Source organism: Apis laboriosa, unplaced genomic scaffold (genome assembly GCF_014066325.1).
Source record: "Apis laboriosa isolate Shangri-la unplaced genomic scaffold, ASM1406632v1 scaffold25_cov139, whole genome shotgun sequence".
Taxonomy (NCBI): Eukaryota; Metazoa; Arthropoda; class Insecta; order Hymenoptera; family Apidae; genus Apis; species Apis laboriosa.
In genome coordinates, this window is record NW_025222552.1 from 1,497,553 (window position 1) to 1,525,442 (window position 27,890).

The window sequence follows — 27,890 nt, forward strand, 5'->3', positions numbered from 1 at the left end:
TTTTGGTAAAAGATATTTTTTCTTTTTTTTATTCACTCATAAATAAAGCCAAGTATGCGTTCAAAACAATTTATATCCGCAAGAACAAAATTTGTTAAAACCTGCGGAAGCAAAATTGCAATTTAAGGATAGCACCCTTAAATGCATACAAAAGCAATATAATAATGAATTTTTGTTACGTATTTCTTGGTAAACCACACATTTCACACATTGCAAAATCTGCTGCATTGAGAAAAGTGCAATGTGAACAAGTCCAAAGTGTTTGATCAGGTGGTGAATTTACAATTGGATCTGTACCAACTGCTATTCCACTTCCTTCTACAAGCACAGAAGATGAAATTCTTGAGTTAGTATCAAATAATGGTCGAGATGTTGACGCTGTAGCTTCAGATATTAGTTGCTCTATTGTTGCCCATTGTTCCAAATGTGTCCACTCTATTGCTTTTTCTCTATTTTTATTACGAATTGCATCTAATAGTGGTATCATGTGGTCCTAAAATAAACATGTATATTTTATTTTATAACAAAAGATTTTTAAATAAAAAAATTATAAATAAATATTTAATAAAAAATAACCTTCATTGGAAACATATCCATAGTTGCAATAAAAATTAATAAATGAAAATCTGAAACTGCTTCTAAGAATTGTCCTTTAGTAAATTGTTGCATATAAGAACAAAGTGAACTAAATTCCTGAATTTGTCCATCAATGAATCTATAATTTAATAAAATTAATATTAGCAAAATAATATGATATTTCATTGTTTATTTTTACATACCTATTTTCAATTGGAAACGGAGTAATAGTATTGCTAATATAAAAAGTAAACTGTGGAGTAAGTGGTGTGGATGCAGGTACATCTACCAATAAATATTCTACTGGCAAAGGTCTTGCTAGCCTTGACACTTCATTTCCATAAGAATCTTTTTCCTAGTAATAACAAAAAAAAAAAAAGATGAAATACAAATAATAACTTTTTACTATAAAATTTCGATTTATATTTTTTATGATCTATGTATATCTATGTCTTATTAATATTTTAAATTAAAATTTGTTTTGAAACATTAAAAGTTATGGATTTTTTTACAATACTTGATAAATAATGTTGCGTAGAAATTGTTTTGAATTTAAAAATTTGCAATTACGATATTTTTTAAAAAATATTAAATATTTTTATGAACCACAAATAATATATATAAAAATGTATAAAAGTAATTATAATTATGATATCGATTAAAGTTAAAAAATAAAAATAACATCATAAAAATGAAATATAAAACTGATTGTAGATTTCAGGTTAAATTAAATAATTCTAGATTAGATTATAAATAATTTTTAAATATAAGTTAAATTATGATTAAATTTGAATTTTTTTTATAACTCAAAATTTTTCTTATTGAATTTTGAAATATTTTTTATGATCTATGTATATCTATGTCTTATTAATATTTTAAATTAAAATTTGTTTTGAAACATTAAAAGTTATGGATTTTTTTACAATACTTGATAAATAATTGAACATTAGGAAATAGAGGAATCGGTAAAAAAAAATATTTGATTTTCTAAAATAGAAATTAATTATATCTTTTATTTACAATTTGCATAAATAAAAAAAATTAAAATAAAATCTATTAAAAATGTTTTTAAAACACGTTTTAACAAATGTGTTGAAATATTTTTAATAAATGTTTAATAACACAAAAATATACACAATTTTATTAGTTGATTCAAGCAAATACATAACGATATTTATAAGATGAAGTATGAAGGCAGGTCCATAATATTCGTATTCAGCGTTCGAGAAATGCGCGCGCAATCGTAGAAGCCGCAGACGACACCGGTACTGTTTGCCACGAGTCGAACGAAAGTGTACAAGAAAAAGGAAAGAGAAAGACAGAAGAAGAGAACGAGAAAGAGAGAGAAGGAGAAAGCTTTAGGATTGCCGAGAGGGGATAACATACGGAAAGAGGAGAGAAAAGCAACAGCGTAAGCGACTAGCGCGCGCTGTGGTGTGTGTCGTCGGTCGGTCGGTCGGTCGTCGCCGCCATGCTAGTGGTTAGTTTAGTGAACCAAACATCATGATGTGGCAAAACGTTCGCACGAGCTAAGACTGAAGTAACGCCGCGTTACCGGCGCGCCGTCGTTATGTTATCCATAATAACTCACGACATTCGATAAGCGTAAACACGTAACGTGAAAAGTACAAAGCTTGATAAAAACTCCACGGCGACTGCGGCAACGAAAAACGTCGGAGTGCTCGATTCCTGCGTGCGGAACCGCACAATACTACGTCAGTCCCGATGTAAATTAAAGTCAAATCATATATTCGAACGAACATTACAGAATTATCATTGTCACGGTACACGTTAGGAGTGACGAGTGCCAACGATCAGCCTCCATCGCGCGGCAAGGAGACGATCACGAATCGTATACACGGTACGGAACATTTACGCTCCTATCCAACGAAAGAAAGAGCAAGAGAGAGTATGTATACATGTGTGTGTGTGCGCGCGCTTGCATGCATGATAAGGAAAATATACATATGTCGTGTATGTATTTTTTGGGTGATGTGTGCGCGTGCGTGTGTGTATGCTATTGTGAGTACAAGAAAAGAAATGAGTGTGTATGCATATGTATATGAATAAGATGAAAAGAGAGAGTGAAAGAAGAGTAAGATTGACAAACGAGAGTGAAAATGAAAGGTAGAAAAAAAAACAAGCATGTATGTACAAACATTGTGATGATATGAGCAAGAACAAATTACAATATTCCCGCAGAATTTGCCTAACACCAGTAGTTTGTAAGTCATTTTTACTTAAATGTGGACTTGTCACACGTAGTGACAACGTAATATCGCAGAGAACTTGGCGATAAGCTGCAAGAATCCATATATCATATGGCCGAAGGTTTTATCGGTTATCCGTATTGATATTTAAAATATTTTACAAAATGAAAAAAAGTAAAAAATTACATTACTATTTTTATTAACTTCTTTTAAAAATATTTTTTCATTAACGAATGGTAAATTCCAAAACTTCGACTATTCCTTTACATTTTGGCGGGATTTTGCACGCATGCGCGTTCTCTTATGAAATGTCATTTTTTACGTTTTAGTAGTCAAATTGTTGCATAATAACTTTGCTGTTATAGTCAATGTGTCAGATAAGAAGCTAACCTTTTGAGAATAAGTTCGAGCTTAAAGACAAGACTATGAAATAACACGATTGAATTTATGTGGCGCATTTTATAACATATAAAAGAAAGAAATAATAAAAAAAAAGAAATATATAAGAATATATAAGAAATAGATCTAATTATACTGATTTAACATTTAATTTTTTTTCTATTTATTTTATATTTATGTTATATCATTAAAAAAAATTTTATTATCTACATATTTAGTTTAAAAAAAAAATTTTTAGATTTATTTATGCGATAAATCGAATTGTATCAAATAATCAGATTAATATGTTAGAAACAAAAGTACATATGTACATATGTATTAATAATGAAATAAATATCTATGAAATTTATATTGTTTGAATAATATAATATAATATAATATGAAATATGCATTAATTAATCAAAAATTTATTTCAATAAGTTAAAATTATATTTTTCTTTTTTTTTTATAAAAATAATAAGTTATATTATTTACGACAAAAGAAAGAATAAAGAAGAAAGAAAAAGATAAAAAGAAAACAATATAAGAGTGAAACGTTAAACCGATTGTTATTAGGAATAGGTACATTAAATATGACCTTTATGTTATTTTTCTAAATAATATAGTACAATGAAACACATATACGTATACAAACATTTCTCAAACATGTATTCTCATTTTACTCATTATTTCTAAATTAAAATAATTGCGTTATATAAAATAGTACGGATAATTTTTAGATATTTTTACGAATATTATAATATGAAAATGTAAGATTATTAAGTATAACTATAAAGAATAAAATTTATGAAGAATAATTAATAAATAACATTTTATTATATTTCAGATGCTGGATCCAAGTGTTTTAACAGATTTAGAGGAACTGACGCTTTGCAGTTATTGCAAGCAGAAGTATAATGATACAGAACAATGTCCAAAATATCTTAGTTGCAAGCATTATTTTTGTTTGCGTTGCATAGAAAACAATTTATTAAAAGGACGTGAGTTGTTTTGTGCGCATTGTTGGAAGAGGACGGATCTAGGTGATCAAGGACCGGACGCTCTACCGACACACTCTTCTCTCCTTGCTCTAACAAATAATTTGTCTCACTTAAAAATCACCACAAACAATACATCTGGAAAAACGAATGATAAGGAGAGAAAGGTACATGACAATGTGAACATATTTTTTTATAAAGATTTCAAGTTCGTCAACCGATTATTCGTATTCACCAGTTTATATACAAATGGTAAAGAAAGTATATAGTTCTGAAGCCATATCAAACTTCTAATAGTAATAAGATTAAGTTATAAGGTCTGCAATAATTTACTTTTAACATACAAAAGTATAATTTTTATATTTAAAATTTGATAAATTTTTGATAAATTTTTTAAACAGAAAATAAAAATTTATGCAGATATTACATATATATTTTTATTATATAAATATTACATATAAAATATAAAAAGGAAGAAATAAAATTTATAGTTATAATATTTTACAGAGTGAAAATTGTCACACGCACGGAATGCCTTTGGCATTATGGTGTGCGACATGTTGCTCAGCACTTTGTAGAGCATGCGCTACTCCACAAGAACATCCAGGTCACCAGATTAAATCACAAACTGATGCCAAAGAACAACTCATATCCGATGTAAGTTTTATAATTAATTTTATTTGATATATTTGTTTTCTATTTTATATATATATATATATATATATATATAGAATAAAAAATATTTTGATATTCTGATTTTGAATCAGAGAATGCATGGTTAATATTTTCCTAGGTTCAGTTGGAATTAGTTGCTATGGGAAAGCTATCGACCGAGATTCAAAGACTGGCTATGCAACAACGTGAATTCTTAATAAAAGTCTTAGAAGCTTGTGTAACATTAAAAACGCATGTTGAAACAGATCTTCAGAATGGCTGGAGTCATTTTCCTGAGATAACAGATGCACGAGAAACTCTTGGAAAAGCGAAAGCTAGTCTGCAGATGATCGATAGTCCTAGCGATGTATACAATTTGCATTCACAACTCATAATAGAGAAACAAAGATTGCAATCGAAATATCAAGAAATGATGTTGCAGTGCCAACTCGATGATTTAATTGGTAACTCGGGGGTGGTATTTGATTTTACATTATTGAAACAAGCATTAGCTGGAATTCATACGGGAGAACCGATTATTTCTCAAGGAACGAGTAATGGTGGTAGATTACCAAATCATTTGGCGGCTTCACAAAATCCAATACTGTTCCTCGCAAATTATTGTATGTCGCAGCTATATTCAAGACATGTAGTGAGTAAGCAACATATGCAAAACGGTTCTATAGAATATCATTCAAGTATGATGCAACCGCAACCAGCTCCACCGGGTTCTGTTCATGTACATCAAGGTCCACCGCCGCCCGCAACCCCGCAGCAACTTCTCATTCCACCTGGTTCGCCGTCCGTTAAACCTATTCCGCCCGCGCCTCCGAACGCAATGTTACATCCACAACAACAATCAACGTTTATACCAGAAGGAGTTGGTAGTGGTGGCGGAAGTTTAGTAACCGTCCACTCATCCTCTCAACCGCCGTCCAGCGGAATAGCAGCATCACTTCGAGGACCTTCGAACCCTTATCCTCTGTATTATTTCAACATTGAAGTAAATGGATCTCCACACGGTCGTATCGTAATAGAAGTGAGGCCAGATGCAGCGCCGAAAATGGCAAAAAATTTTAGTGTACTGGCGACAGGTGAAGTTGGAGTCGGCTATAAAGGTTGCACGATTTTTCAGTGCTGGGAGGGTGAATCCGTAATTACTGGTGATTTTGAATTAAACAATGGTCGCGGAGGAAGAAGCATATTCGAGGATGGATACTTTATGCCGGACGACACAAAATTTCCTGCAGTAAGAGGAGCAGTCGGAATGCGGAGAACACAAAAGCGACATGATAATCTTGGTATGGTGGGTTCACAATTTCGTATAATATTACAAGAAATGCGCGGGTTCACAGGAATCTTTGGTCATGTCGTTGAAGGATTAGAATTAGTCGAAAAGATATCTACATTTGGTGATCAAACGGGCAAGCCTACGAAGAATATTCTAATTACGAAATGCGGTAAACTGTAACGATAACACTATTGCGATTAGTATACACCGAAGGTAATCAAGTATTACCCGTATACTTTGCGTTTCCCCGCTCTAGATAACTTAAAAAAAAAAAAAAAAAAAAAAAAAAAAAAAAAAAAAAAAAAAAAAAAAAAAAAAAAGAAGGATTCACGAGTTCGCGACGGTATCTCTGAAGTGTTCGATATAGGGAATGGGGTGTTCAAATAAACAAAAAATTATATATATATAATATCCGATGATAAATGATATTACATGTAGAGACACCGTCGTGATCCCATAGCTCCATGAATCACGATGCTCCGTATGAGTCACACAATTTAATTAACTATTAACAATAGAATTCTAAAGATATTGAATCTATTTTTAAAAGTGGACGCATAAGAGAAGAAAGAAGAAATAAAGATCCATATTTTGCTATTGATTGAGAATCAATAAGATTCTGTATCTACAATAACGACGATGATCGATAATACGTACCTCAAGATCGATCGTGATATCGATACGACTTCTAGCTGTACGACATTTGTTTTAGAAGAAGTTCGACGTTTATTTTGGCTATTGGCATATTGCTATGTATAGTTGATATAGAGGGTATCGCACGGGATTAAAAAGTGCCGTGGTTAACGGCGTCGCCCTGTGGGCGTTGCTAATATTTTAGATCATAGGTAGTAAAAACAAAAAGAAAAAAAAAAACGTGTAGATGAGAAATACGTACGAAAAATGGGGCAAACTTGTATGTGTATACACATACATTCATATATTTGTAAAAAAAAAAAAAAAAAAAAAAAAAAAAAAAAAAAAAAAAAAAAAAAAAAAAAAACAGACAAACGTACAGGCGAAAACTTTTTTTTGTTTTATAATCGAAAAAACATGACTTCGTAAAAGTCAAAAAGTCGTGATTCCATATACGCAGGTCGTTTAGAACATTAACTGAACGATACGTCGGTACGTAAAAGGGCCAATTTTATTTCGTCTGGTCAACGATCACGTATCGTTCTGTTTCTTTTTCCAGAGGAGAGAAAAGGAGCTAAAAGGGAATAAGTAATTATGCGATGAAACGAGTCAAGGAAAATTGCGGTTCCTATCGGATGACTCAAAGATACTCCTCCCTTTTTGCTCTTTGCCATGGTCTAGTAGACCGTCGTAAATTAACTGTATTTAAGATTAGATCTCAACATGAAAATGTATGCAAGGCCTAACTACTACTATGTAGATTGTAAGCCTCGTCGTCTGATCAGAAAAAAACGAACGAAATGAGCGAATGTATATTATAAACGAATCATTCCTCGATGCTGTATATCGAAGTACTACGATAATGTAATGCGTTATACTACTCGTCTGAATCCTCGTAAAAATCCCATCGTTATGTATCATATTATCATGTACCCGTGTGCGAAAAAAAGCGTCATAAAAAAAGTGTTCTGTAAACCGGCGCGTAAAAACAAAAAGCGCACTCACGTATTGTAGGAAATTGCACGCCCTCGTCGTCGCGAATGCCTTTTTTCGAAGAAAGCCTCATTCGATGTTGAACTTGAAAGTTTTAACACTTGTTAATTAGCTAATTCATCGTTTGCAATATCATAAAGAAAGAAAAACTCATTGCATTACGATGAATGTAAGAATCGCCGTTAGAATTAAATGATAATGCGTAATACGTACGACGATCGAAGGGTGATCGAGCTCGAATGAATTTCTCTTGTTTCGGTCGTTGTAAAAAGAAAAAAAAAACGAAAGACGTCAGTCGACATTTTTGAATCTAGGTGCGTATAAATTCATGTTTACCGAAGCGAGTGAAGCTAGAAGCCCACCTGTATACACAAAATATCCACGCGCGCGCGTGTATATATGTACATATATATATCTATATATACTATATATATATATATATATGTATAAATGTATATGTATATATATATACACACTACATATATTTTTATGAACGTGATGAGGTAACAACGCATAGCTTGTAATATCAATTCTAACAACCGATTTACTTTGCCCCTCGCGTTCGAATTAAACGGTTGAGCGGCTATAATTTTTCGATAAGTTTTTCTTTCCACCTTTTATTTTTTTTCATTCTCTCTCCTGTTTCCTTTTCTTTTTCTATTTCTCATTCACCCTTTTTAAGTTAAGGCGTAATCATCATTACATACGAAAATTGAGGTCATTTTGTTTACAGCCTACGGAAACGCATATCCGTAGTGTACATGCTTAAACAGTTTTATTATTTCATTATACATATACGAAGTTCGTTGCCCAATTTAAATGTACTTTTAATCAATCAATTTTGAGTTATAAACTGTTTCTCTTTCATTCGTGTATTTTATGCATACCTTTATCTTCCTTAATATTATTAGCATATAAGATATAATTTAATGACATATTTTCATCATAACATATACATTCATGATCAATTTTAAAACTAATATTATCATCTTAATTTAAAGCAGAAAATTAATCAAAAAAGATCAAATAAACCTCATGTACTCACCTTGTAGAAGACATCTGGAACATACTGTTTATCTGTTGATTCAATTACATAGCCCAATTCTGGCGCATCTTTTGTAGGAACCAAGCAGCCATCACGTACTAATGCCATGCATTGATTAGATACTTGATAACCTTCCATGTGAATTTGATTTTTCTCATCACCTATAATCAATATATATAATTTAGTAAATATAAATAATTCTTTTTTTATATTCTTTATATTTAATACTTTAATGCAAAATGATTTGATTATGATATAAATAACTTACCAGTAACACAAACAGTAACAAACTTTGAACCAAAATAATTATTAGGAGAAAAACGACAAGGATTTGGATATTTATTTTGAAAATACCCAGCCATAATACATTCTTGAGCAGATAAAAAATGACTTTCTATATTTCGAACGTGTTTTACCTAAGTAAATTAAATTAATTCTATTAATTAGGAATTTTAAATTATGAAAAATAAAATAAAATTATAAATAAATTTACCGTTCCTATCTTGATATCATCAGCTATAAGATCAGTAAAAATCCATCCAATTTTTTTTAAATTAAGTAAATGAGCCAATTCATCAACTATTGTTTCCTTTTCATCTGGTAAAAGTCGTATAGAATTTTTTGTACTTTCCTAAAATATAATTAAATATATAACTATATCACTTATAGATGATGCATACTTAAGATACTTAAATTAAAAGTTGATTTAAAGATTTAGATTAAAAGAATATTTATAGATATGATTATTATTATTTATTTTAATTAAATAATCACCTGTGGGGGCTCATAAATAGCTGTAACAACAGCTCTAATTCCTAATGGTACATCTGTATGTATTTCATATCTTCCATATAAAAATCCAATACGTTGATGACCTGTGCTACGCCAATAATTGAGAAAACGCTCAACTAAACTTGAATTTTCAAACATAACGTTGTCGACATGACGATAAGTTTGGCGATTTAGAGTAATAGAACTTGGTTGACATTTGCTACATATACCTCGTGGCCAAGGTGGATGATCTTTACAACCAGTCTTTATACGGCAGTTTATGTCATCTAATTGTATAAACTTCCCTCTATAAAATATGTAAAGTGTTATTCTTTATATATTTTACATATAATGCAATATGAACATACCTATCAACACCAGCAGTGAGTTTCCTAAGATATGAATGAAATGATAAATGTTTTATATTTTGTTCTTTAAGATAAGCTTCATCAAAAGGTTCTAAAGGAGTACAATGAACACAGCATCCATTTGCACCATGTCTACAACTATTAAACAAATTATAATATATATAATCTAATCTTATATAAAAAAATTTATTCATATACAGAATGTTAATATATTTGTGATATTTTTAAAGAGTTAATAAAGATTAAAATAAATACAAAAATTAGTATATAGTATATTATATTATATATAATATATTATACTATATATATAGTATAGTATATTAGTATATATATAATATTGCTTGACATTTATTTATCAAACTATAAACAATTTGCTTTGAACAAAGTGAGATGAATATAATCATGAAACGAAAATAAAATAGTTTCATTCTATCTTCATCTTACTTTATCTAATATATATTATATATATTATATATAATATAAATTTATAATTTAACAAATAATTTAACAACATTTTTCTGTATTTACTTTTTTACTTTATGTTTTAAAGAATTTTCTAAAATTATGCCATGAATATATTAACATTCTATATATTCATTCATATTATATTCACTTACAGTTTTTCATCACGTTTTCTTTGTATTTTACCATCAAGTTTCCATAATTGTTCATCAACATCCTCAATTGTATTTGATACAGATTGAGAAACATTAGTATGATTAATAGTTTCTATTTCATCCATTGGTCTTGGTTCTAATATTGAGTCAAATTTAACTTTTTAAAATATTAAATTAAAATAAAAAGAAAAAATGAAATAATAAAATTTAATTAAAACCTTGAGAAATATCAATAGTGGCAGTACTAGTTGAGGGAGTACTCCACAATTGTGTATTATTTTGAGGAGCAAGATATAACATATCTCCATGAGAAAGACATGTTCCTGAAACTGTTTTGCTGTGAGAATATGGAAGTTCATCTTTATGATTTCGTTCTCTATAGAGTACAAATCCAGTAGTATTCAATTCAAAGGCTTTAGAGATCTACAATTTTCAAAAGTTAATATTTATATAATTATAAGTTATTATGTCATATTATATAATATACAAACCTTTTCATATACTAGAGAAATTGTATCAGAAAAATTTACATCTATACGTTTTGTCCCTTCTGAACATTGCACACGTAAAGTCTATAAAAAAACAAATATTCATAATTTCAAAAGAAGTCTAAATATTAAAATATAATTGAATATTAAAAATATTATTTTTTACATTCATATTACCATCACAATATTTGTATATTGTGATTTGTATATTAATATATATATTATATATAAATGTGAAAAAAATATTTTATATTTAAATAAATTTAATATATATGTATATAAAAGTTCATATGATTTAATGTACATTAATAATGAATTTTTTATAGAAAAATTTTTTATAGAAAATATACGAATTTTTTATTGAATATAGATCTATATAATAAAATTCTATAAAATGTGTTAAAAAATTATATAAAAAATTCAATTCAAAAAATAAATACATTAAGAAATTATTTATTATAAATATTTTTATTAAATTTAAGGTTTTAATATTATGTCTATATTGCTTTACATAAATACACATACGCACACATATTAGCATTAGAAATTTTAAAAAATTATAAAAGAAAAACAAAGAAATAAAATCCAATTGAATTCATATCTGGGAACTTTTAGTAAGTTACACGTTACTGCATGAATTACAGAAATCTCTTAATTTCTGAAAAAAATAACTTATTTTTTTGACAAAATGTTATTTAATTTTACTCTAGTCTTCTATGTAAACTAAGTAGTCGAGGTTAACCATTTAACAATAGATAACTTACAATTTGCCTAGACTTTGACATTTCGCCGGTCTTGACGAAGCATCAGCTGTTCAATTCCTGTTTAACTTGCTTGCTTGTAACACAATGTTGCTAAAGTCCCTAGTAAGTGTAAGAAAATTGTTGAGTCAACATCTAGTATTCTAACCTCTGCATGATTTTGTAAATACGAATAAAATATTGCAAATATCGTGTTTATATTAATCATTTTCATTACTGAATTAGTTGTTTTTCTTCTTAAAATTTTTTAACATACGAGCAAAGACAACATATAAAATTTATAGTTCTATATCGATAAGATAATAGTTCAATTGCTTACCAATAAATTTCAATAGAATTTTTGCGACTATATACTATTTTTTTAACGTAACAGATAATAAATTAACAAGTATGCGACTTCAATATAGATTAGGTAAGTTTATGTATAAAAAAAATTAAATTATTACACGTTTTTCGATGTATATATATGCACCCTATTTTCCCCACTCGAAGGAACACGAGCAATGTCAGTTAATAACTTTTAATCCATACAAAGATACATTTGGCAACCAGATGTTGTAATCTTATTTTATTTTTTTTTTTATTTTTTTTTTTTATTTTTATAATTTCAACTTTAAAGTTTGAAAAAAACAAACGCGTTGTCTATACTTTTCGAGTCACCCCGTATTTATTTGCTGAGAAATGTCTTCTTGCGATACGAATTGTTTTATGTTATAGTATTGGCCCTCTTGTGTTTATTTTTCAACACTTTCACTTATTCGTATTTTGTTTGAATGTCAAAGAACAACATGCAATATAGGCGACATTGCGCAATACATAATCTTGTTCTTGCTATTTTATTTTAAATGGTTGAACTATAAGATAGGAATCGTAAAATAGTGACACAGGTTATTGAACTGATTGTAAATTGGTATCCGGTCATGGCCACGGTGATGGTGATTGCCAATTACCAGGTGATCGTCTTCGATAATAAATAAAATAGATATTATCATTTTATCTTCATTTTGATATTTAATACTTAATACATTTTAATACTTAATAAATAAATAATATCAAAAAGATAACTTTAATCATTAAAGATATATATTAATCATTATCATAAATCATAATATAAAAAATAAAAAAATAATATAATTATCGAATTACATATTAATTTATATATGTATATATATTTTTTTATCGATTCAATTTTTTTAATATTAATAATTATAATAGAATTATAATGATCTATAAACAATTATTTTTAAGCTTTGCAAAATAAAATATATTTTAATTTTTTATTATAAAAATAAAAGTCTATTAAAATAAAATTTTTATTTTAATTTAAAATTTTATTTTAATTAAATTATTAAAAATTACTAAAAATTATTAAAAATTAATTAAAACTCAAGAATTTTTTAATTTTATTAAAAAAAATATAATATTTAATATCAAATCTTGCAATAAAAATAATATTGTATAATATCAAATATATCATATACTATATATAATATCAATATATTAATTAATTAATCCGTCATAATAATATAATTATAACATTTTCTAAATGTACATATGTTAAAAAAATTTTTTAATATGTTATTTAAATTAGTTAAAGTACTTAGTATTTTAATTTTTAATACTTAAAATGCTTGATTTTCTATTTTTTATATAGAGAATTATTTTAAATATTAAAACTATTAAAATTAATTATAAAAAACTGAAAATTTTATATTTAAAATTTTGAATTTTACATTTTAAATAGAATAAAAAAAAATAAAAAAGTTATAAAAAAAACTATAAATATAGTGTACATAAAAAATATGTATGAAATATAATTCCCTTAAAATATACTACATAATATTTTTTAATTTTGAAAACATGATATTATTGAACTATTTTATAAGTTACATGTATATTTATATGATTTTAAATTATATTTATATTTACATTATTTATATATGATTATAAAATTTTAATATATTTGTACTTTAATAAATAATAAATTATTATTTATTATTATTTATAGTATATATAAATATAAATAAATTTATTTATAATAAATTATTATTTATTATTTAGAATTATATATTTTTTTTTCTAAAATATTGAGCTCTTGATGCAAAATACTTGATTTTTTTTGTAAAATATATTCTGTTAAATTCTTTTTAATGAAAATTTATAGCTAAATGTGAATAAATCATAATAAATTATAATCATACTTTTTTGTTCTATCTAATATTTTTGCTATGTATAAATAAATCATATTATTGGTGAAACAAAAATTTTTTCTGAGTCATTTATTTTGTGTATTAATTTTTAACTTATTATCTTTCTAATTACTAATTATGAATTATAAAACAATAATTATTCTTAAATTTGCTCAAAAAAATAAATTGCTTAAATTTTGTTAAAAAAATTTAAAATATTGATCTAAAATAAAAAATATTTCTTATGATTTATATTTTTAATAAAAAATATCCATATAAAAAGTGCTTGTATTTAACTTATTGTGATATTTTAATTAATATTAAATAGATTATTTTGCAGTATGAATTATTTTAGTATTATTTTATAAACTTAAATATTATTAAGTTATTATTAAGTTAAGTAATTTATTTATTTATTAAAATACTTTTTAGTGATTTTGAAATAAAATGAATTAAAATAATATTAAAATTATTAATCGAATAAAGAATAATATAAAGATAGTATGATATAATGAAATCATTTTTTCATATATATAGTTATATTATTTAAAGAAAAAATGTAATTTCAAATATTACAACAATCAGCGGAATATTTTTTCTTATTCAAAAATGAATAGAAAGAGTATTTATATATCATGTACATATATATAAATATAGTTATATCTATATATATATATATAACTATATATATATAGTTATAGTTATATTAAATCTATAATATAATATTTATTTAATATTTTATGTATATATAATTAATAATTATTTATTAATTATATATATTAATATATATTAATTATATATATTTATTATTTATTAATTATTTGAGAATATAATAAAATTCTTAAGAAAAATAAAATTCTTAAATTAATTGATCTTTGTTATAAAAAAAATGTTTCTATAATTTTTAAAATTTTTTTAAATTTTGGAAAAGTTAATAAAGATTATTCTCAATATTGGAAGTTAAAATGTCATATTATATGAAAAAAATAATATTTTTGTATTTGAATGATCTGTTTAAAATTTGTCCATAATATTGTATTGTGTTTTGTGTTATTGACCGTGATGCCGGTAGGCAGGCGCTGCCTTCGCGTGATGACCCTCTTACCTCTTTACCGTTTCTTCCTACGAAAACGACTACCGCGCCGTGTCTCCACACTGGTCTCTGGCTCCGGCAGATTTCGGCGCGAGCAGTTGCATTTGCTACTACTCATCAAGTAGAAGGTGTACATTTCATTTGTGCTGTATCATCATTTAGTATCGATTATTATTCTATTATTTTGATGTGTCAACGTCAAGTTTATTCTATCTTTCATTTCTTCGATTTATTACTTATCATTATTATTTATTACTATTAATTTCATATTCTGGTAATAATTTATTCATCTTATTAGTAAATTATCGTCAATGAAAACAAAAAGGTAGGTATGAAATTTTCTCTTTTATTTTTTTATTTATATTGTTATTTATTAATTTTTAATTTTTAATTTAGTTTTATATATTTTATTCATAATTATTATTCACTTTTATATGTTTATTTTGAATTTATATATTATATGATATAAACATGTCATAAATTATTTGTTGAAAATGTTCAAATAATTTTAAATAGTATATATATTCGATTATATATTTTCAAAATTTCAATATTCTTACACACATGAAAAAATTATATAAAGTATAATATTTGTAAAAACCGCGTAACCAACATTCATTATCAGAGATAATATATTAAATTTATTATTTAATATTAAATTCAAAAATTATAATTTTTTACAGTAAATTCTTTATAATTTAAAATTTTTAATTTTTATAATTTTACATTTCATTTTATTTTAGTTTTTATATAATATATATAATTATATGCATATTAATATATATTAAAATATATTATATATATATAAAATAAAATTGTATTTTTATATCTTATTTGAATATCTTATTCTAATAAATTTAAATTTATATGAAATATATTTCAAATATGAATTTCAGATAAATTTATATTTGTCAAATTATTTTTCACATATTATAAACTCTAAGTTAACATTATAATAATGTAGCAACAAGCTTTTGTCACAAAATATAAATGTCAAATGAACGCATTTAATGTGAACATACATTAATCATAGATTTAATGTTGTTATACCAATCGTGAAAAATAACAATCAAAGATCAGGTGGTCTCATATTTTTAACCGATAGTATAGGTATGAATGTGATCTCGTACACTGCGCTCCATCTGATGCGCGATGCGAGATGTCAGCCACAAAACAAGTTCTAATGTCTATTAAAGCGAATGAGTTCATTTGTGCGGGACATCCAGTATATTTACGTCTTCTACTCATTACATCCATCATAAACGACATATAGAGGTGCGTTGGAAGATTTTCTATCGTACGCAAAATAGATTTGAAAAGTATTTTAAGTTCAATCATTTATAAAATTTTTAATCAGTTTTTTTCTAATTGTGACGAAAGCTGAAAAATTAATTTAAATTAGATGTTTTTTGATTGGTCGATGATTTCGATGTAACCAATTAGAACGATGCAACTGACTTTCATTTCTTTGTAGTAGCATATTCTTGATATATAATATATTTATCAATTATATAAAAGTTTACGCGGGAAATATGCATTAATTAATAAAATCTATGAAATTTTTGTTCATTTGTTACAGCTAGACAAGATGGAAAACGCGGAAGATATGAAGACAATAGTAGAATTATATATTTATGATCTTACCAAAGGACTTGCTTCTATGATGTCTAGGCTCGTTATCGGTAAATTATAATGTATTATACAAATATGTGTGGTGCATGGTGCTTTGATATCAAAAAATGATAAAATGATTATTACCAAAAAAAATGCGTATTATAAATGTTTATTCTATCTAATTCGCGTTATATTTTATTTAAAAGTAGAATTTTGCATTCTTTTCTAATACATACATATAAAGTAAACAGCAAGTAGATATTTTTAAATCATAAATAACAAAAACGATGTATGTAAAATATATTTCTCTATTTCTTAAGTATATGTTCAGATCATCAGAAATCAAAATCAAATCATCGGAATAACATAATACTATCAATGATAAATAATCTTAAAAATTTTTATAAAATTATAATTATTTATTTATTTATTATAATTATTTTAATAAATAGTTTATGAATGGAAATGTGAAGAATTAGCAATTAATAACAAATAATCAATAAGTTATATATAATTAATGAATCATTAATATTTTATTACAATAATTATTATAGTAGTATTATAGTAAGTATTGACCGATTTATATTTTTTATTATTTATAATAGCATAGTGAATTTGAAATCAATGATTTATATACATATTTTTATTCATATTATTAACATATTAATATATATTTCGTTTAATTGAATAATTTTCGAAATTTTGATGATTGATTTAACTTTTATAGAAATCAGATGCAGTGATTATGTGTATATGTAATGATGTAAAAGAATAAAACAAATTTATTGTCATTTATAAGTTGATAAATGAACTACAAATGAATTTGATAATGAATTAAAAATTATCTTGAATTATCTTGAATTTTTTTATTGTTTATTATATTCACATAAATTATATTTAAGTGTAATCAGATAATTATCTCGAGAAAAAAAATCATTTCATCGTGATTCTAGATATTAAAATGATTTATATAAAAACAATCAGTTGGAAATGAGATAAATTTTAGGGCAAAGATAAGCATATAAGATTGGCATATAAGTTTATTTGCAATCGATAATTTCGTTATTTCATGTAATCTTAATTGAGATATTAAATAGAATATCGAGAATACAATATTTTTGATGTATCATTATTGTTTTTTATTTTATTTATTTTCATGTTTTTCTTATTTTTTAATTTTCAATAATTATAATTATTTATTATTTTTCAGTGGAAATAATATTTATAGTTAAAAAAATAAAAAATTAAATTTATATCATCATTAAGAATAATTTTTTTATTATTTATATCTTTTTATTAAAATATAAAATAAAATTAATTAGTACATATATATAATTTATAAATATATAGTATATAGCATATAGACTATATATAGAAAGTACAACGAAATAGAAAATTCAAGATTATATATTCGAGAAAAATTTGTCTGTGACATGATACAATACGGAAATAACGAAAAAGATGAAGAAATAAAATATTTTATTCAAACAAAATTTCACAGAAAGATTATAAAATACAATAATAACACATATGTGTTCCATGAAACATTTAAATCTATATCCAAAGTTCGTTCGCCACTCACGATCAGTCGTCAAGCTTGCAAATCTATTTTCAGAAGGTATTATATGTTCAATTGTTCAAGAGTTTGGTATTTCACATTGCATGTGATTTTCTTTACAAATAAATAAATACACAATTTGTAGTTTTGCCTATGCAAAATGTTTAAAAACAAGATAAAAAAATACATAAAAATGAAATTAAGAGACTTAAAACAAAAATAAATAATATTTATATTATTATAAAATATAATATATATTATTAAATAATATTTATTTAAAGTTATACATTATAATGTTATTTATGTAATTTTGATACAATAAAAAAGAAATTAAAAAATATGAATAATAAAGAATATTTCGATTCAATAATTTTTATAAAATTTAATAGAAATACAATTATATATTATACGCGCGCACACACTTTTTATAAATTCATATCATTTTTTTTATGATTTTATTTAGAATTTCTTCAATATTTATTATTACTAATATTATTCATTATTGAATTTTTTCAATACTTATCATTATTTCTTCTATTTCTTTTTATTTTAATTTGTTCAATGTCTACGAATGTCTAAGAATATCATGAATAAAAGAGTACTAAAAAAAGAGTAATAAAAGAATGATAAAAGAATAAAATATTTTTCTCATTTATTGCAATAATTTTCATAAATTACTTTTGTTAATTATCAAAATATAAAATAAAAATCTTTTTTATTATTAAAATAAGAAAAAAAGATGCAAAGATATAAAAATTGCATAATAATTTAAGATATTTAATTCAGATATGTTTTATAATTGATTTTATGTAATTGAAACATTTTTCAAAAAAAATTCAAATCAAACTCATTTTTAAATTCAAATCAATTAATATTGATTAAATTTTACATAATTTTTAAAGTAGTGAAATTGTCGAGCTGAGTGACCGTAGTAGCTATTTCTCGCAGTTATTTCACCACGAACCCTCCCAGAAACATATTGCAATAAGATAATCGCGGATATGCTTAGCTATTCTCGATGAGAAACTAGGTCAAAAGAGACTTATAAAACTCAAAGCTCGTTCAAGAAAGTTGAAATTGTATCTTTATAAAAAATTGGAATTATATATTTATTCGATATTTTGTACGATGACAAATATAGCTTATATCTATAACTATTTGAACTAACATCTTTTATTTGTTTACATTTAAAACAAGTTTCATATGTATAATTTCTATAAGCAGCATAGTAGTTCATATCATATTAATTTCAATGTCTTCAAATTTATTATTTGAGAGATTTCAAAAGTTGGAAATTCCATTGATTTATAATTTGTATAATGTTAATGATATTAATACAATTTTTTTTATATTTTATTCTATATTTATTATTTCATTTATTGAATACATATGAATATATGTTTTGTTTCTGAGAATTCAAGAAAAATTTAAATAATTGATTTTAAAAATTTATTGTAACATAGATATATTGTAGTAAACATTTTTTTTCGTGAAGTATTTTTTTTTTATGTTATGAGTATGTACATAATTCTTAATAAGATTATTAGAATTGAAATTATTAAATTTTAATTTTATTGAAATTTTAATGAATACAAGAATTTTATTTATCTGAAGCAATTTTAAAAAAAAGCTATTATTAAAATCTTAAATAAAGATGAAAATTTAAATAATATATTTTGATTTATATATAAACTTAACAATTTTTATAATATTAAACAACTAATATAAAATTCTTATACATTATCTTATATATAGATAAAAATCATTAAATAGAATCAATTATTATTAGAAATCAAAAATATTAGCCTAATGTTTCATGAAATATATTTTAATAATTTATAATATTTTAATTAATTATTTTTAATTAATTATAGAATTGATATAAAAATTTAAATTTTTGTATTCAATGGTATTTTATATATATATATATTCTATTACATTCTATATAGTTTCATATATAATATTGTTATATATATTGTTATTATTATATAATATATATAATATTTTATATATATAATATTTTCTATTCATTAAATATGTTTTTTATTTTTCGTTTTAAAATAATCTTGAAATTTTTATAAATTTTAAATTTTATAAATAAAATTTTAATTTTAAATAAAATTCAAATTTTTTTAAGTTTATCTATATTTTACACAATTTCAAAATCAATTCAAATCAATTTCAATCAATTTCAAATCTTTAATAGTTAATATATAAAAAATATATATATAATATATAAGATATGAGATATATAAAATTTTATGATATTGAACAGATTAATTAAATTATAGATTGATCTAAATTTAAATGAATTACTTTTTCTGTATAAATGTTATTTATGTTATTTTAATTATATTTTAATTATATTTTAAAAATCAGGAATTTTTTTAGATAGAAATTAATAATTTTAGAATGCTATATTGGACTAAAAAACTAGATTTGCAATACTAAAATTAACGAAGTAAAGTATTACTAAGTATAATACTAACTCTGACTTAATATTAGTACTGAGGTACAACTAGGTCATCATTCCAAGATTTCTAATATGATTTGTCCTCTTAAACTGTTCACATACATATTTAAAACAAAATTCATTTAAAGAATAAGAAAAAAATCAATAAATAAATATTAATGTAAAATAATTTTATTGAATAAATCAATCTTTATTACTTTAATTTTGTGTTTTCCAATCTTTTATATTAACATACATTTTATTTTAGATTCTGATTTCTATAATTTGTACAGTTTCTATAATAACTCGTTTTTAATTTTTAATTTAAATAAAAATTATTATTTATTTAAAATGATAAAGAAGAAATATCATTAATACATATAAAAATATTAATAAAAAATCAATATTCCATTTAATATGATTTTTTTATTGATTGGTTTATATATATACTATATATATATATATATATATATATATATATAATGTAAAATACTTTCACGATATATTGATATATTATGATACATTATCTATTAAAAAATATAATATTTTAGTTCATCGATAAAACAAATCCAAATTCAACTCTGAAATTTAATTCTACTTAAATATTATAAGAAATAAGTAAAATACAATTATTTTACATCATTTGAATTTCTTTTTCAAATTAAATAAAATATTACAAAACATATAGAATATATAAAATATATAAAATAGAACAATAAAAGTCTATTTTTATTGTTATTAAAATAAGAAATATTTAATCATTAATATTCAGAAATTGATTTCATATATATGAATCTTTATTTCTTTTGAAATTAGTAGAATTAGATATTTCTTATTTTATTTCAATGGAATTTCCAGTAAACATTTCTTATTTTTCATTAAATTTTTAATTTATATATTGAATATCTATTAATTATTATTAATAATAATATATATAATAAAATACACGTGATTTGCTTTTTTTTTATTTAAATTTACCTTAATTAATATTGATAAAAAGTATTATTATTTATGTATAGGTCAACATGTAGAAGGTATATGGCATACTGCTATTGTCGCTTACGGAAGAGAATATTTCTTTGGACCATCTGGAATACAAAGTGCTCGACCTGTAAGTATCTTAAAAATTACTTCAAAAAAAATGAAATAATCTAGTTAATTCTCTATAAAAAGAATGCTTCTATGAAAAAAAGTCATATATTCAATAAATATTATACTTTTAAAATTTTATTTTATTTGTTTATCATTTAATTATTATATCTTAATTTGCTATTAAATTGATAATAAATAATTTATTTAGTTTATTATTAGTTTCTAAATTTCAAATTTAATAATAATAATCAATTATAAGTCTTCTTTTCTTATAAATTGATTTTATTTATCTAAAGAATTAAAAATGAGAATATTATGAGGAATCAATCATCGTTCATGCACATATGATATAAAATCAAGACAAATATATTGAATTAGAAAAAAATATTAATAAATAAAGTAATAATTAATATATAAATATTATATAATATTTATATAATAACATATGTATAATATATAATATTATATAACATTATATACTATTATTATTATTAAAATAAAAAAAGAAGATGCAATATGAAGATACAAAAGGTACATAATAATTTATTATATAATATATTAATTATATAATGAAATGTTAAATTGCTCGAAATATATGTTCGCTATTGAAATGGTGATCTGCCTCATGTTAACGTAGCGTAGTGCAAGTCATAGTGGCCATATGATACGCTAGACACGGAGTAGGTACTAAATTTGGTCTGGTTGAGTCTAAAAATAATTCTCAGCTTTACTTCAGTCTCTTTCTCTGCTCTCTCTTTCTCATGGTTCTTTTTATCCTATCATGTCCATCATTTAGATTTTAGATTCAATGAATGCGAAAGCTATCGGTAAGTCTCTTCTTGTTGGGCACCGATTTATTAAATTTTTGTATAATGCTTCTTCCCTCTTTCGGAAGCAAAAAATGATATCACTTCTCAAAACCTTTGAGTTTCGAGAATGTATATTTAGCAACAGATTAAAATATATTTGAAACCAAGTTTAATTTTCCGCAACGAAATCAAATGCCAATTTGTGATGAATAAAATGTAAGTGTTAGTAATTCCGAAGTTCTTTTTAAAATATTTCAATCAATGATAATGTTTTTTAAGATTTTATCACTCGGAATTGTTTTACATTATTTATCATCTTGTATTGTTTTCTCGATCAATAAACAAACGAACATCTTCCTCACTGTCATTAACATCGACGCTATCGATATTGCAATGGATAATCAGCAGGTGTTGTTTAATGCGCATAAACGTGACATCATTGAAAAAGCAGACCGAAATCGGCATCGACGAAGAGCGTGCGCGCTGCCATGTGAACCCGAATATCGTTTATCTTGTGTTACGATTGCCGGCTGCGAGGCGTCAAATCTTGAGGCGCCGCGACGCCAGTCTGTATTCAAGTGATTCCTTGATGGGAAACAGAGGAACTAGAGTCGTGCTCGCTGATTCCGCGTTTTTTCATTTTCCGTTTCTATTTTTCTATTAAATCACGTCATTTTTTTGAGCTAAACTAGGTGCAAAACAGTTTTTATATGTTTTTAAAAAAGAAACTTAAGTGTTGTATATTCACAGTGATTGTTGTTATATTCTTTATAATTTGAACAAGTCATTTTTTTCAAAGAATTGTTTTATTAATTAATTTATTAATTAATTTTATATTCATTTTTCATTAATTGATAATAGTATTAATAGTGATATTTTTTGATATTTTATCATGGAATTTTTAATTAATTGCGTTTTGAATCATCTTCAAAAAAATTAAATTTCTTTAAGAAAAGTCAGTTCTTCTTCTTCGTTTTTTTCCTTATAACATTTTCTTATGTCTTTTCTTTTTTTTTTTCTTTCTTTGCTGACGCATTCTTTCTTCCGTTTTAATACAGAATGCAACACCGATATACTTACCGTGGACAGTTATTTTAAGCGTTTCTTATAGGGAAGCGCAAATTTGTCGTGCTTCTAAAATTACGTACACGTTAATACTAGAGGGGGTAGAAGCACTTGTACTGGTATTGTCGCAAAATTGATATTAATGCATTTTCAACGGGTCAATTTTTTCTTATGAGCCATTGCATATGTATAATTTGATTTTCTATTTCAGGGTGGTACAGTATTAGGAGAACCGCTCAAAGTGGAAAAAATCGGAGAAACATACTTGCCATATTCTCTCTTTTTTGAATATATAAACGGTTTGGGAACGTCTACGTTTGCGTAAGTTATTATTTTTGAATACATATTTATAACATATAGACATGCAAATTTATTTTAAGTTAATTAAAAATAAACTTTTGATTATTTTTTTATGAGTTATTTAATATTACATTTTTGTAAAATAGTAGAATAAAATGTAAATGTAAAATAAATATTTAATATATTATTATTATAATATTTAAATAATATTTAATTTTTTAAATTTGTAAAAGAAAAAATACATAGTTTTGTTATTTTCTATGAACTTATTTTATTTACATCTTATTTATATCTAATAATTTATCTATTTTTCAATTATAGCCCGGGTACTTACAATCTTTTTAAACATAACTGCAATAGCTTCACAAACGAAGTCAGTAATTTCCTAGTGGGCCAAGATATTCCGAAATATATTCTCGATTTACCGGAAGAAATACTTAAAACGTAAGAATATATATATCCGTTTTATAATTTTTATTGTTAAAAATTATTTTTATTAATTAATATAATTAATATGTTCATTTATAATAATTAATGTTTTATTAATTATTATTTTAGTGTTAAAATTAAATAATTTTTCTGTTTCATTTTGTTATTTAAATTTGTATTATTTAGACCAATTGGACAACAGGTTGGAGGTCTTATAGAAGGTTTATCTAACAGTTCAAATAAATCATATATAGTTGGTCAAACATTCCTTGAATCAAGAAATCATAGAGAAGTTTCGCCGGAATTTCAGCTCTTAAATGAAGCTATTGAAGAAGCAAGGTAAAATTATTATTTGCCTTTTTTTATTATAAGTTTTTCTATTTTTTATTTTCTTTAGTATAATGTAATTATTGTGGCAGATTAAATTCAATTGCATTAGAAGAAAGGAGAAACGAAATTAACGAAAAACTCGCGAAGAAAGATAGAAAGAAAAAAAAAAAGAAGAAGGACAAAAGGCAAAAAGGAAGTAAAGATAGTGCAAGCGATAGTAACAGTACCGGTCCTAGTAATTATACACATATGGCAAAAAGCGAAAGTATTTTCATTTTGAAAAATAGAATATATATATATATATATATATATATATATATATATATTTATCTTAAATTTAGGTGCAGTAAGTTTGAGCGAAATGCAGGCTTCGAATGGTGAGAGTACAGAAGTATTACCATTGGACAGAGTTATGCAAATGGAGGAAGAGGAAAAAAAAGAACAAGAAGAAAGAAAACGTCATCGTGATCCTCCTATTGTATTTAAGGATGTAATAGATATCAAAGAGGAATATCAAACATTAATCAAAGTGTTAGAAGGAAAATTAAGTGAAGAAGAACGAGTATGCTTAGATGAACTTCGACAATATGTTTTAGAGAACGAAGGTTCTTGGGCTCTCGGAGACAATTTTTTAAATTTCGTAGGTGAGTCAATAAATAACGATATTTTTCATTGAAATGAATCTATTTATAATATCTATGTATTTAGGGCGAATTTTGTATGATAAATCTGTGCTAAATGATGCAAGGATAAAATTATTGAATATATTATCTGTTGCTGCGTTAAAAGACGATGTAATCCTTTTATTACATCAGGATAGAAAAGAACATATAATTATGAATTATGCTTTCGATATTGATCGTCATCCCCAGGAAGAACAACTTCCTCTTGCACAATTTGTAAGCAAATCAGACTTATTTGCTCATTAATAAAAATTTATTGATATTTTAATTTTTAACCACATTTTTATAGTTGGCAAATATGTTCGAAAACCTTAGTAGTTCGGAATGGTTATTATACATATCGGAATGGCAACATCAAACTCAAAATATAAGTAACATAAGAGTGACGACCAAAGTCGCAGTGCATTCGTTGCTTTCAAATTCAATTGACTTGCAGATTCGTGGTGCCGCTATTATTCACAATCTTGCCTGCAAGGAGGTAAAAACTGTGGTCTGTATCCTTCCTATCCAATTAACAATTTTCCATTTTCTTTGCTTTTGTTTCAACTCACATTAGTTACTGTGTTATGCAATATCTTATTTTAATATGAAAACAAAAAGAAAAAAAATAATCGTTGTATACAATTCTTTGATAAAAAATGTATCATTTGCAATATTGCTTAACAAATGCTTTTACTATTAATTTTAAGCAATATATCAGCGAAAGTGACGCTTGACTATTTTCGCGAATAGAAGTGCTGCCTTTATTAATAAATTAGCTGTACATATAAAACTGAAATAAGGTTCTTAACCGTCATCAAATTTGGTAACTAATTCACGAACGAGCAACGAAATCTTTCTATAAACAATTTCTTTTATAAATAGCAATGATTCAAGAAATATATAAATATATTTCTCGTTACTCGTTTGTATTTTCATGTATATGATGTTGCGATGCATTAAAATTAATAGATACCTATCGAGAGATCGGATACTATTTTTTCAGAAAATGAATAAAAGCAAAAATCTGCGGCGACTTTTACCAAAAGGCAGCATTTCTAAGGTACTTGTCTGAACATGTATGTATGTATAATTTAACCGTATATTACGTAAGTCATCTATCAACAATTAAAAATACATTCAATTGCGCACAAGTATGTTTCATTAATATAAATAATACGAATAATTTTTAAATAAATCTACATTCATTATCATCATCATTATCGTCAATTTAAAATACAATTGAAAAGGAAATAATCAATTTTTAAATATTGTTGTCATTGTTTTTATTTTATTCAAATGGTTTTTTATTTTTTTTTTTTTTACCAGGTGTTTTACAGGTTATATGATTAAACAATCATAATTTTATTCTAATCGTTTGTAAAATGTATAGGTGTTCGATGATGTCGCTATAGAATTGACAATGGCATTGTTGCAATACTTCAATGGTAATCCTGCTGAAGAACAGTTATATGCTTGTATGAAGTCATTGGCACGTTTTACACAAATTAGTAGCCAAGATGTACCACAACTTATACAAATGATTGGACCAGAACCAAATAAATTTCGTGGAACGTCTGAGAGAATTGACGAGCAAATCGATCAGATTAACAAGAAATTAATAAAACGTTAATAAAACGTAATTCGATACAATTTTATTAATAATAGAAATCGTTAAATTCCAAACGATATAATTGAGAATGATTAATTATAGTATATAATTGAATTTTTATATAGAAATTTTATTAAAATTATCTAAATAGTGTATTATTAAAATTTTTATTAGTTATTTTTGTCATTCATTATTATTATTATAATTATATTGTCATTATTAAAAATTTTCATATTTTCATTCATAAAATAAATTTTCTTGTGTAAAGTATTTTATTTATCTGTAAAACTAAGAAAGCTATTTAAATATATGAGTATTTAATTCAATATTAAAATAATGACATTTAATATTATTATATTTAATTAAATATGTATATAAATATTTTTCAAAACAACATATACATATCAAAATATCATTATAATTTATTTATATATTTATATCATTATAATTTATTAATATCATTATATTTATTTATTTTATTATATTAAAATATAATAAAATATGATATCTAATGCATTTTGCATGATTTTTTGAATTAAATTTTATTTGTATTGAATATAATAATAATGAATATTTTGAAAATATTTCTTCTTCATAGTAAATTTTAGAAATTAGATTTAAATGAAATTGTATTATAATTATTTTCTTATTTATATTTATATCATAAATGACATTATTTATCTTCATATTGTAAGTAATATTAAGAAAAATTCAATAATGACAAATATAACATTTCATATTTATATTTAAGTGTCAAATAAGTTTAAAACAATGAAAGTTATAATACTTGTTTTTTTTTTTAGTTCATATTTGAATAATAAAATTAAGCTAGAAAAAGGAATATTATTTAAAAATGATTATTAGACTAATTCATGAATTCAATAAAAACATTTTATTATTTC

General features: G+C 24.3%; 3 protein-coding genes across 11 annotated transcripts; 2 read left to right on the forward strand and 1 right to left on the reverse strand.

Moving 5' to 3' along the window:
• On the reverse strand, positions 1–12,698 carry LOC122713650 (nuclear protein localization protein 4 homolog). 2 transcript variants are annotated; one of them, XM_043934306.1, is made up of 13 exons: positions 12,230–12,698; positions 11,787–11,885; positions 11,026–11,106; positions 10,753–10,957; positions 10,535–10,670; positions 9,918–10,055; positions 9,553–9,856; positions 9,272–9,409; positions 9,047–9,194; positions 8,779–8,939; positions 780–931; positions 577–715; positions 1–493 (listed from the first exon to the last, which is right to left on the reverse strand). In XM_043934306.1, exons 2-13 carry the CDS (start codon positions 11,805–11,807, stop codon positions 176–178), a joined length of 1,941 nt encoding a protein of 646 aa, XP_043790241.1. In that variant the 5' UTR covers positions 11,808–11,885; positions 12,230–12,698; the 3' UTR covers positions 1–175. The 2 variants fall into 2 exon arrangements, with proteins under 2 accessions (XP_043790241.1, XP_043790240.1); XM_043934305.1 differs by having other exon boundaries at positions 12,103–12,698.
• LOC122713651 lies at positions 1,797–8,600 on the forward strand. Of its 3 annotated transcripts, none has more exons than XM_043934307.1 (4): positions 1,797–2,437; positions 4,012–4,329; positions 4,670–4,819; positions 4,956–8,600. In XM_043934307.1, the coding sequence occupies exons 2-4, from the start codon at positions 4,012–4,014 to the stop codon at positions 6,285–6,287; spliced, it is 1,800 nt and encodes a 599-aa protein (XP_043790242.1). In that variant the 5' UTR covers positions 1,797–2,437; the 3' UTR covers positions 6,288–8,600. The 3 variants fall into 3 exon arrangements, with proteins under 3 accessions (XP_043790242.1, XP_043790243.1, XP_043790244.1); XM_043934308.1 differs by lacking the exon at positions 1,797–2,437 and adding an exon at positions 2,784–2,801; XM_043934309.1 differs by lacking the exon at positions 1,797–2,437 and adding an exon at positions 3,916–3,934.
• LOC122713652 lies at positions 12,172–27,121 on the forward strand. Of its 6 annotated transcripts, none has more exons than XM_043934310.1 (13): positions 15,143–15,390; positions 16,176–16,340; positions 16,645–16,747; positions 21,709–21,800; positions 23,867–23,976; positions 24,277–24,399; positions 24,571–24,723; positions 24,804–24,979; positions 25,056–25,358; positions 25,423–25,613; positions 25,687–25,887; positions 26,383–26,439; positions 26,770–27,121. In XM_043934310.1, the coding sequence occupies exons 3-13, from the start codon at positions 16,654–16,656 to the stop codon at positions 27,007–27,009; spliced, it is 1,740 nt and encodes a 579-aa protein (XP_043790245.1). In that variant the 5' UTR covers positions 15,143–15,390; positions 16,176–16,340; positions 16,645–16,653; the 3' UTR covers positions 27,010–27,121. The 6 variants fall into 6 exon arrangements, with proteins under 6 accessions (XP_043790247.1, XP_043790245.1, XP_043790248.1 ...); XM_043934313.1 differs by having other exon boundaries at positions 25,687–25,875; XM_043934312.1 differs by lacking the exons at positions 15,143–15,390; positions 16,176–16,340 and adding an exon at positions 12,172–12,195.
• Positions 27,122–27,890: the final 769 nt, after the last annotated feature.

What these genes read in the sequence shown, in the direction of transcription:
- LOC122713651 (XM_043934307.1), top strand. Translation starts at nt 4,012, where the DNA reads ATGCTGGATCCAAGTGTTTTAACAGATTTAGAGGAACTGACGCTTTGC. An exon ending in CGAATGATAAGGAGAGAAAG is followed by an intron (nt 4,330 to 4,669) that starts GTACATGACAAT and finishes AATATTTTACAG; the next exon opens with AGTGAAAATTGTCACACGCA. An exon ending in AAGAACAACTCATATCCGAT is followed by an intron (nt 4,820 to 4,955) that starts GTAAGTTTTATA and finishes ATATTTTCCTAG; the next exon opens with GTTCAGTTGGAATTAGTTGC.
- LOC122713652 (XM_043934312.1), top strand. Translation starts at nt 16,654, where the DNA reads ATGGAAAACGCGGAAGATATGAAGACAATAGTAGAATTATATATTTAT. An exon ending in GAAGCTATTGAAGAAGCAAG is followed by an intron (nt 24,724 to 24,803) that starts GTAAAATTATTA and finishes TTATTGTGGCAG; the next exon opens with ATTAAATTCAATTGCATTAG. An exon ending in CAAAAGGCAGCATTTCTAAG is followed by an intron (nt 26,440 to 26,769) that starts GTACTTGTCTGA and finishes TAAAATGTATAG; the next exon opens with GTGTTCGATGATGTCGCTAT.
- LOC122713650 (XM_043934306.1), bottom strand. Translation starts at nt 11,807, where the DNA reads ATGTCAAAGTCTAGGCAAATT. An exon ending in TTCCAGATGTCTTCTACAAG is followed by an intron (nt 932 to 8,778) that starts GTGAGTACATGA and finishes TGTTATTACTAG; the next exon opens with GAAAAAGATTCTTATGGAAA. An exon ending in TGGATATGTTTCCAATGAAG is followed by an intron (nt 494 to 576) that starts GTTATTTTTTAT and finishes TGTTTATTTTAG; the next exon opens with GACCACATGATACCACTATT.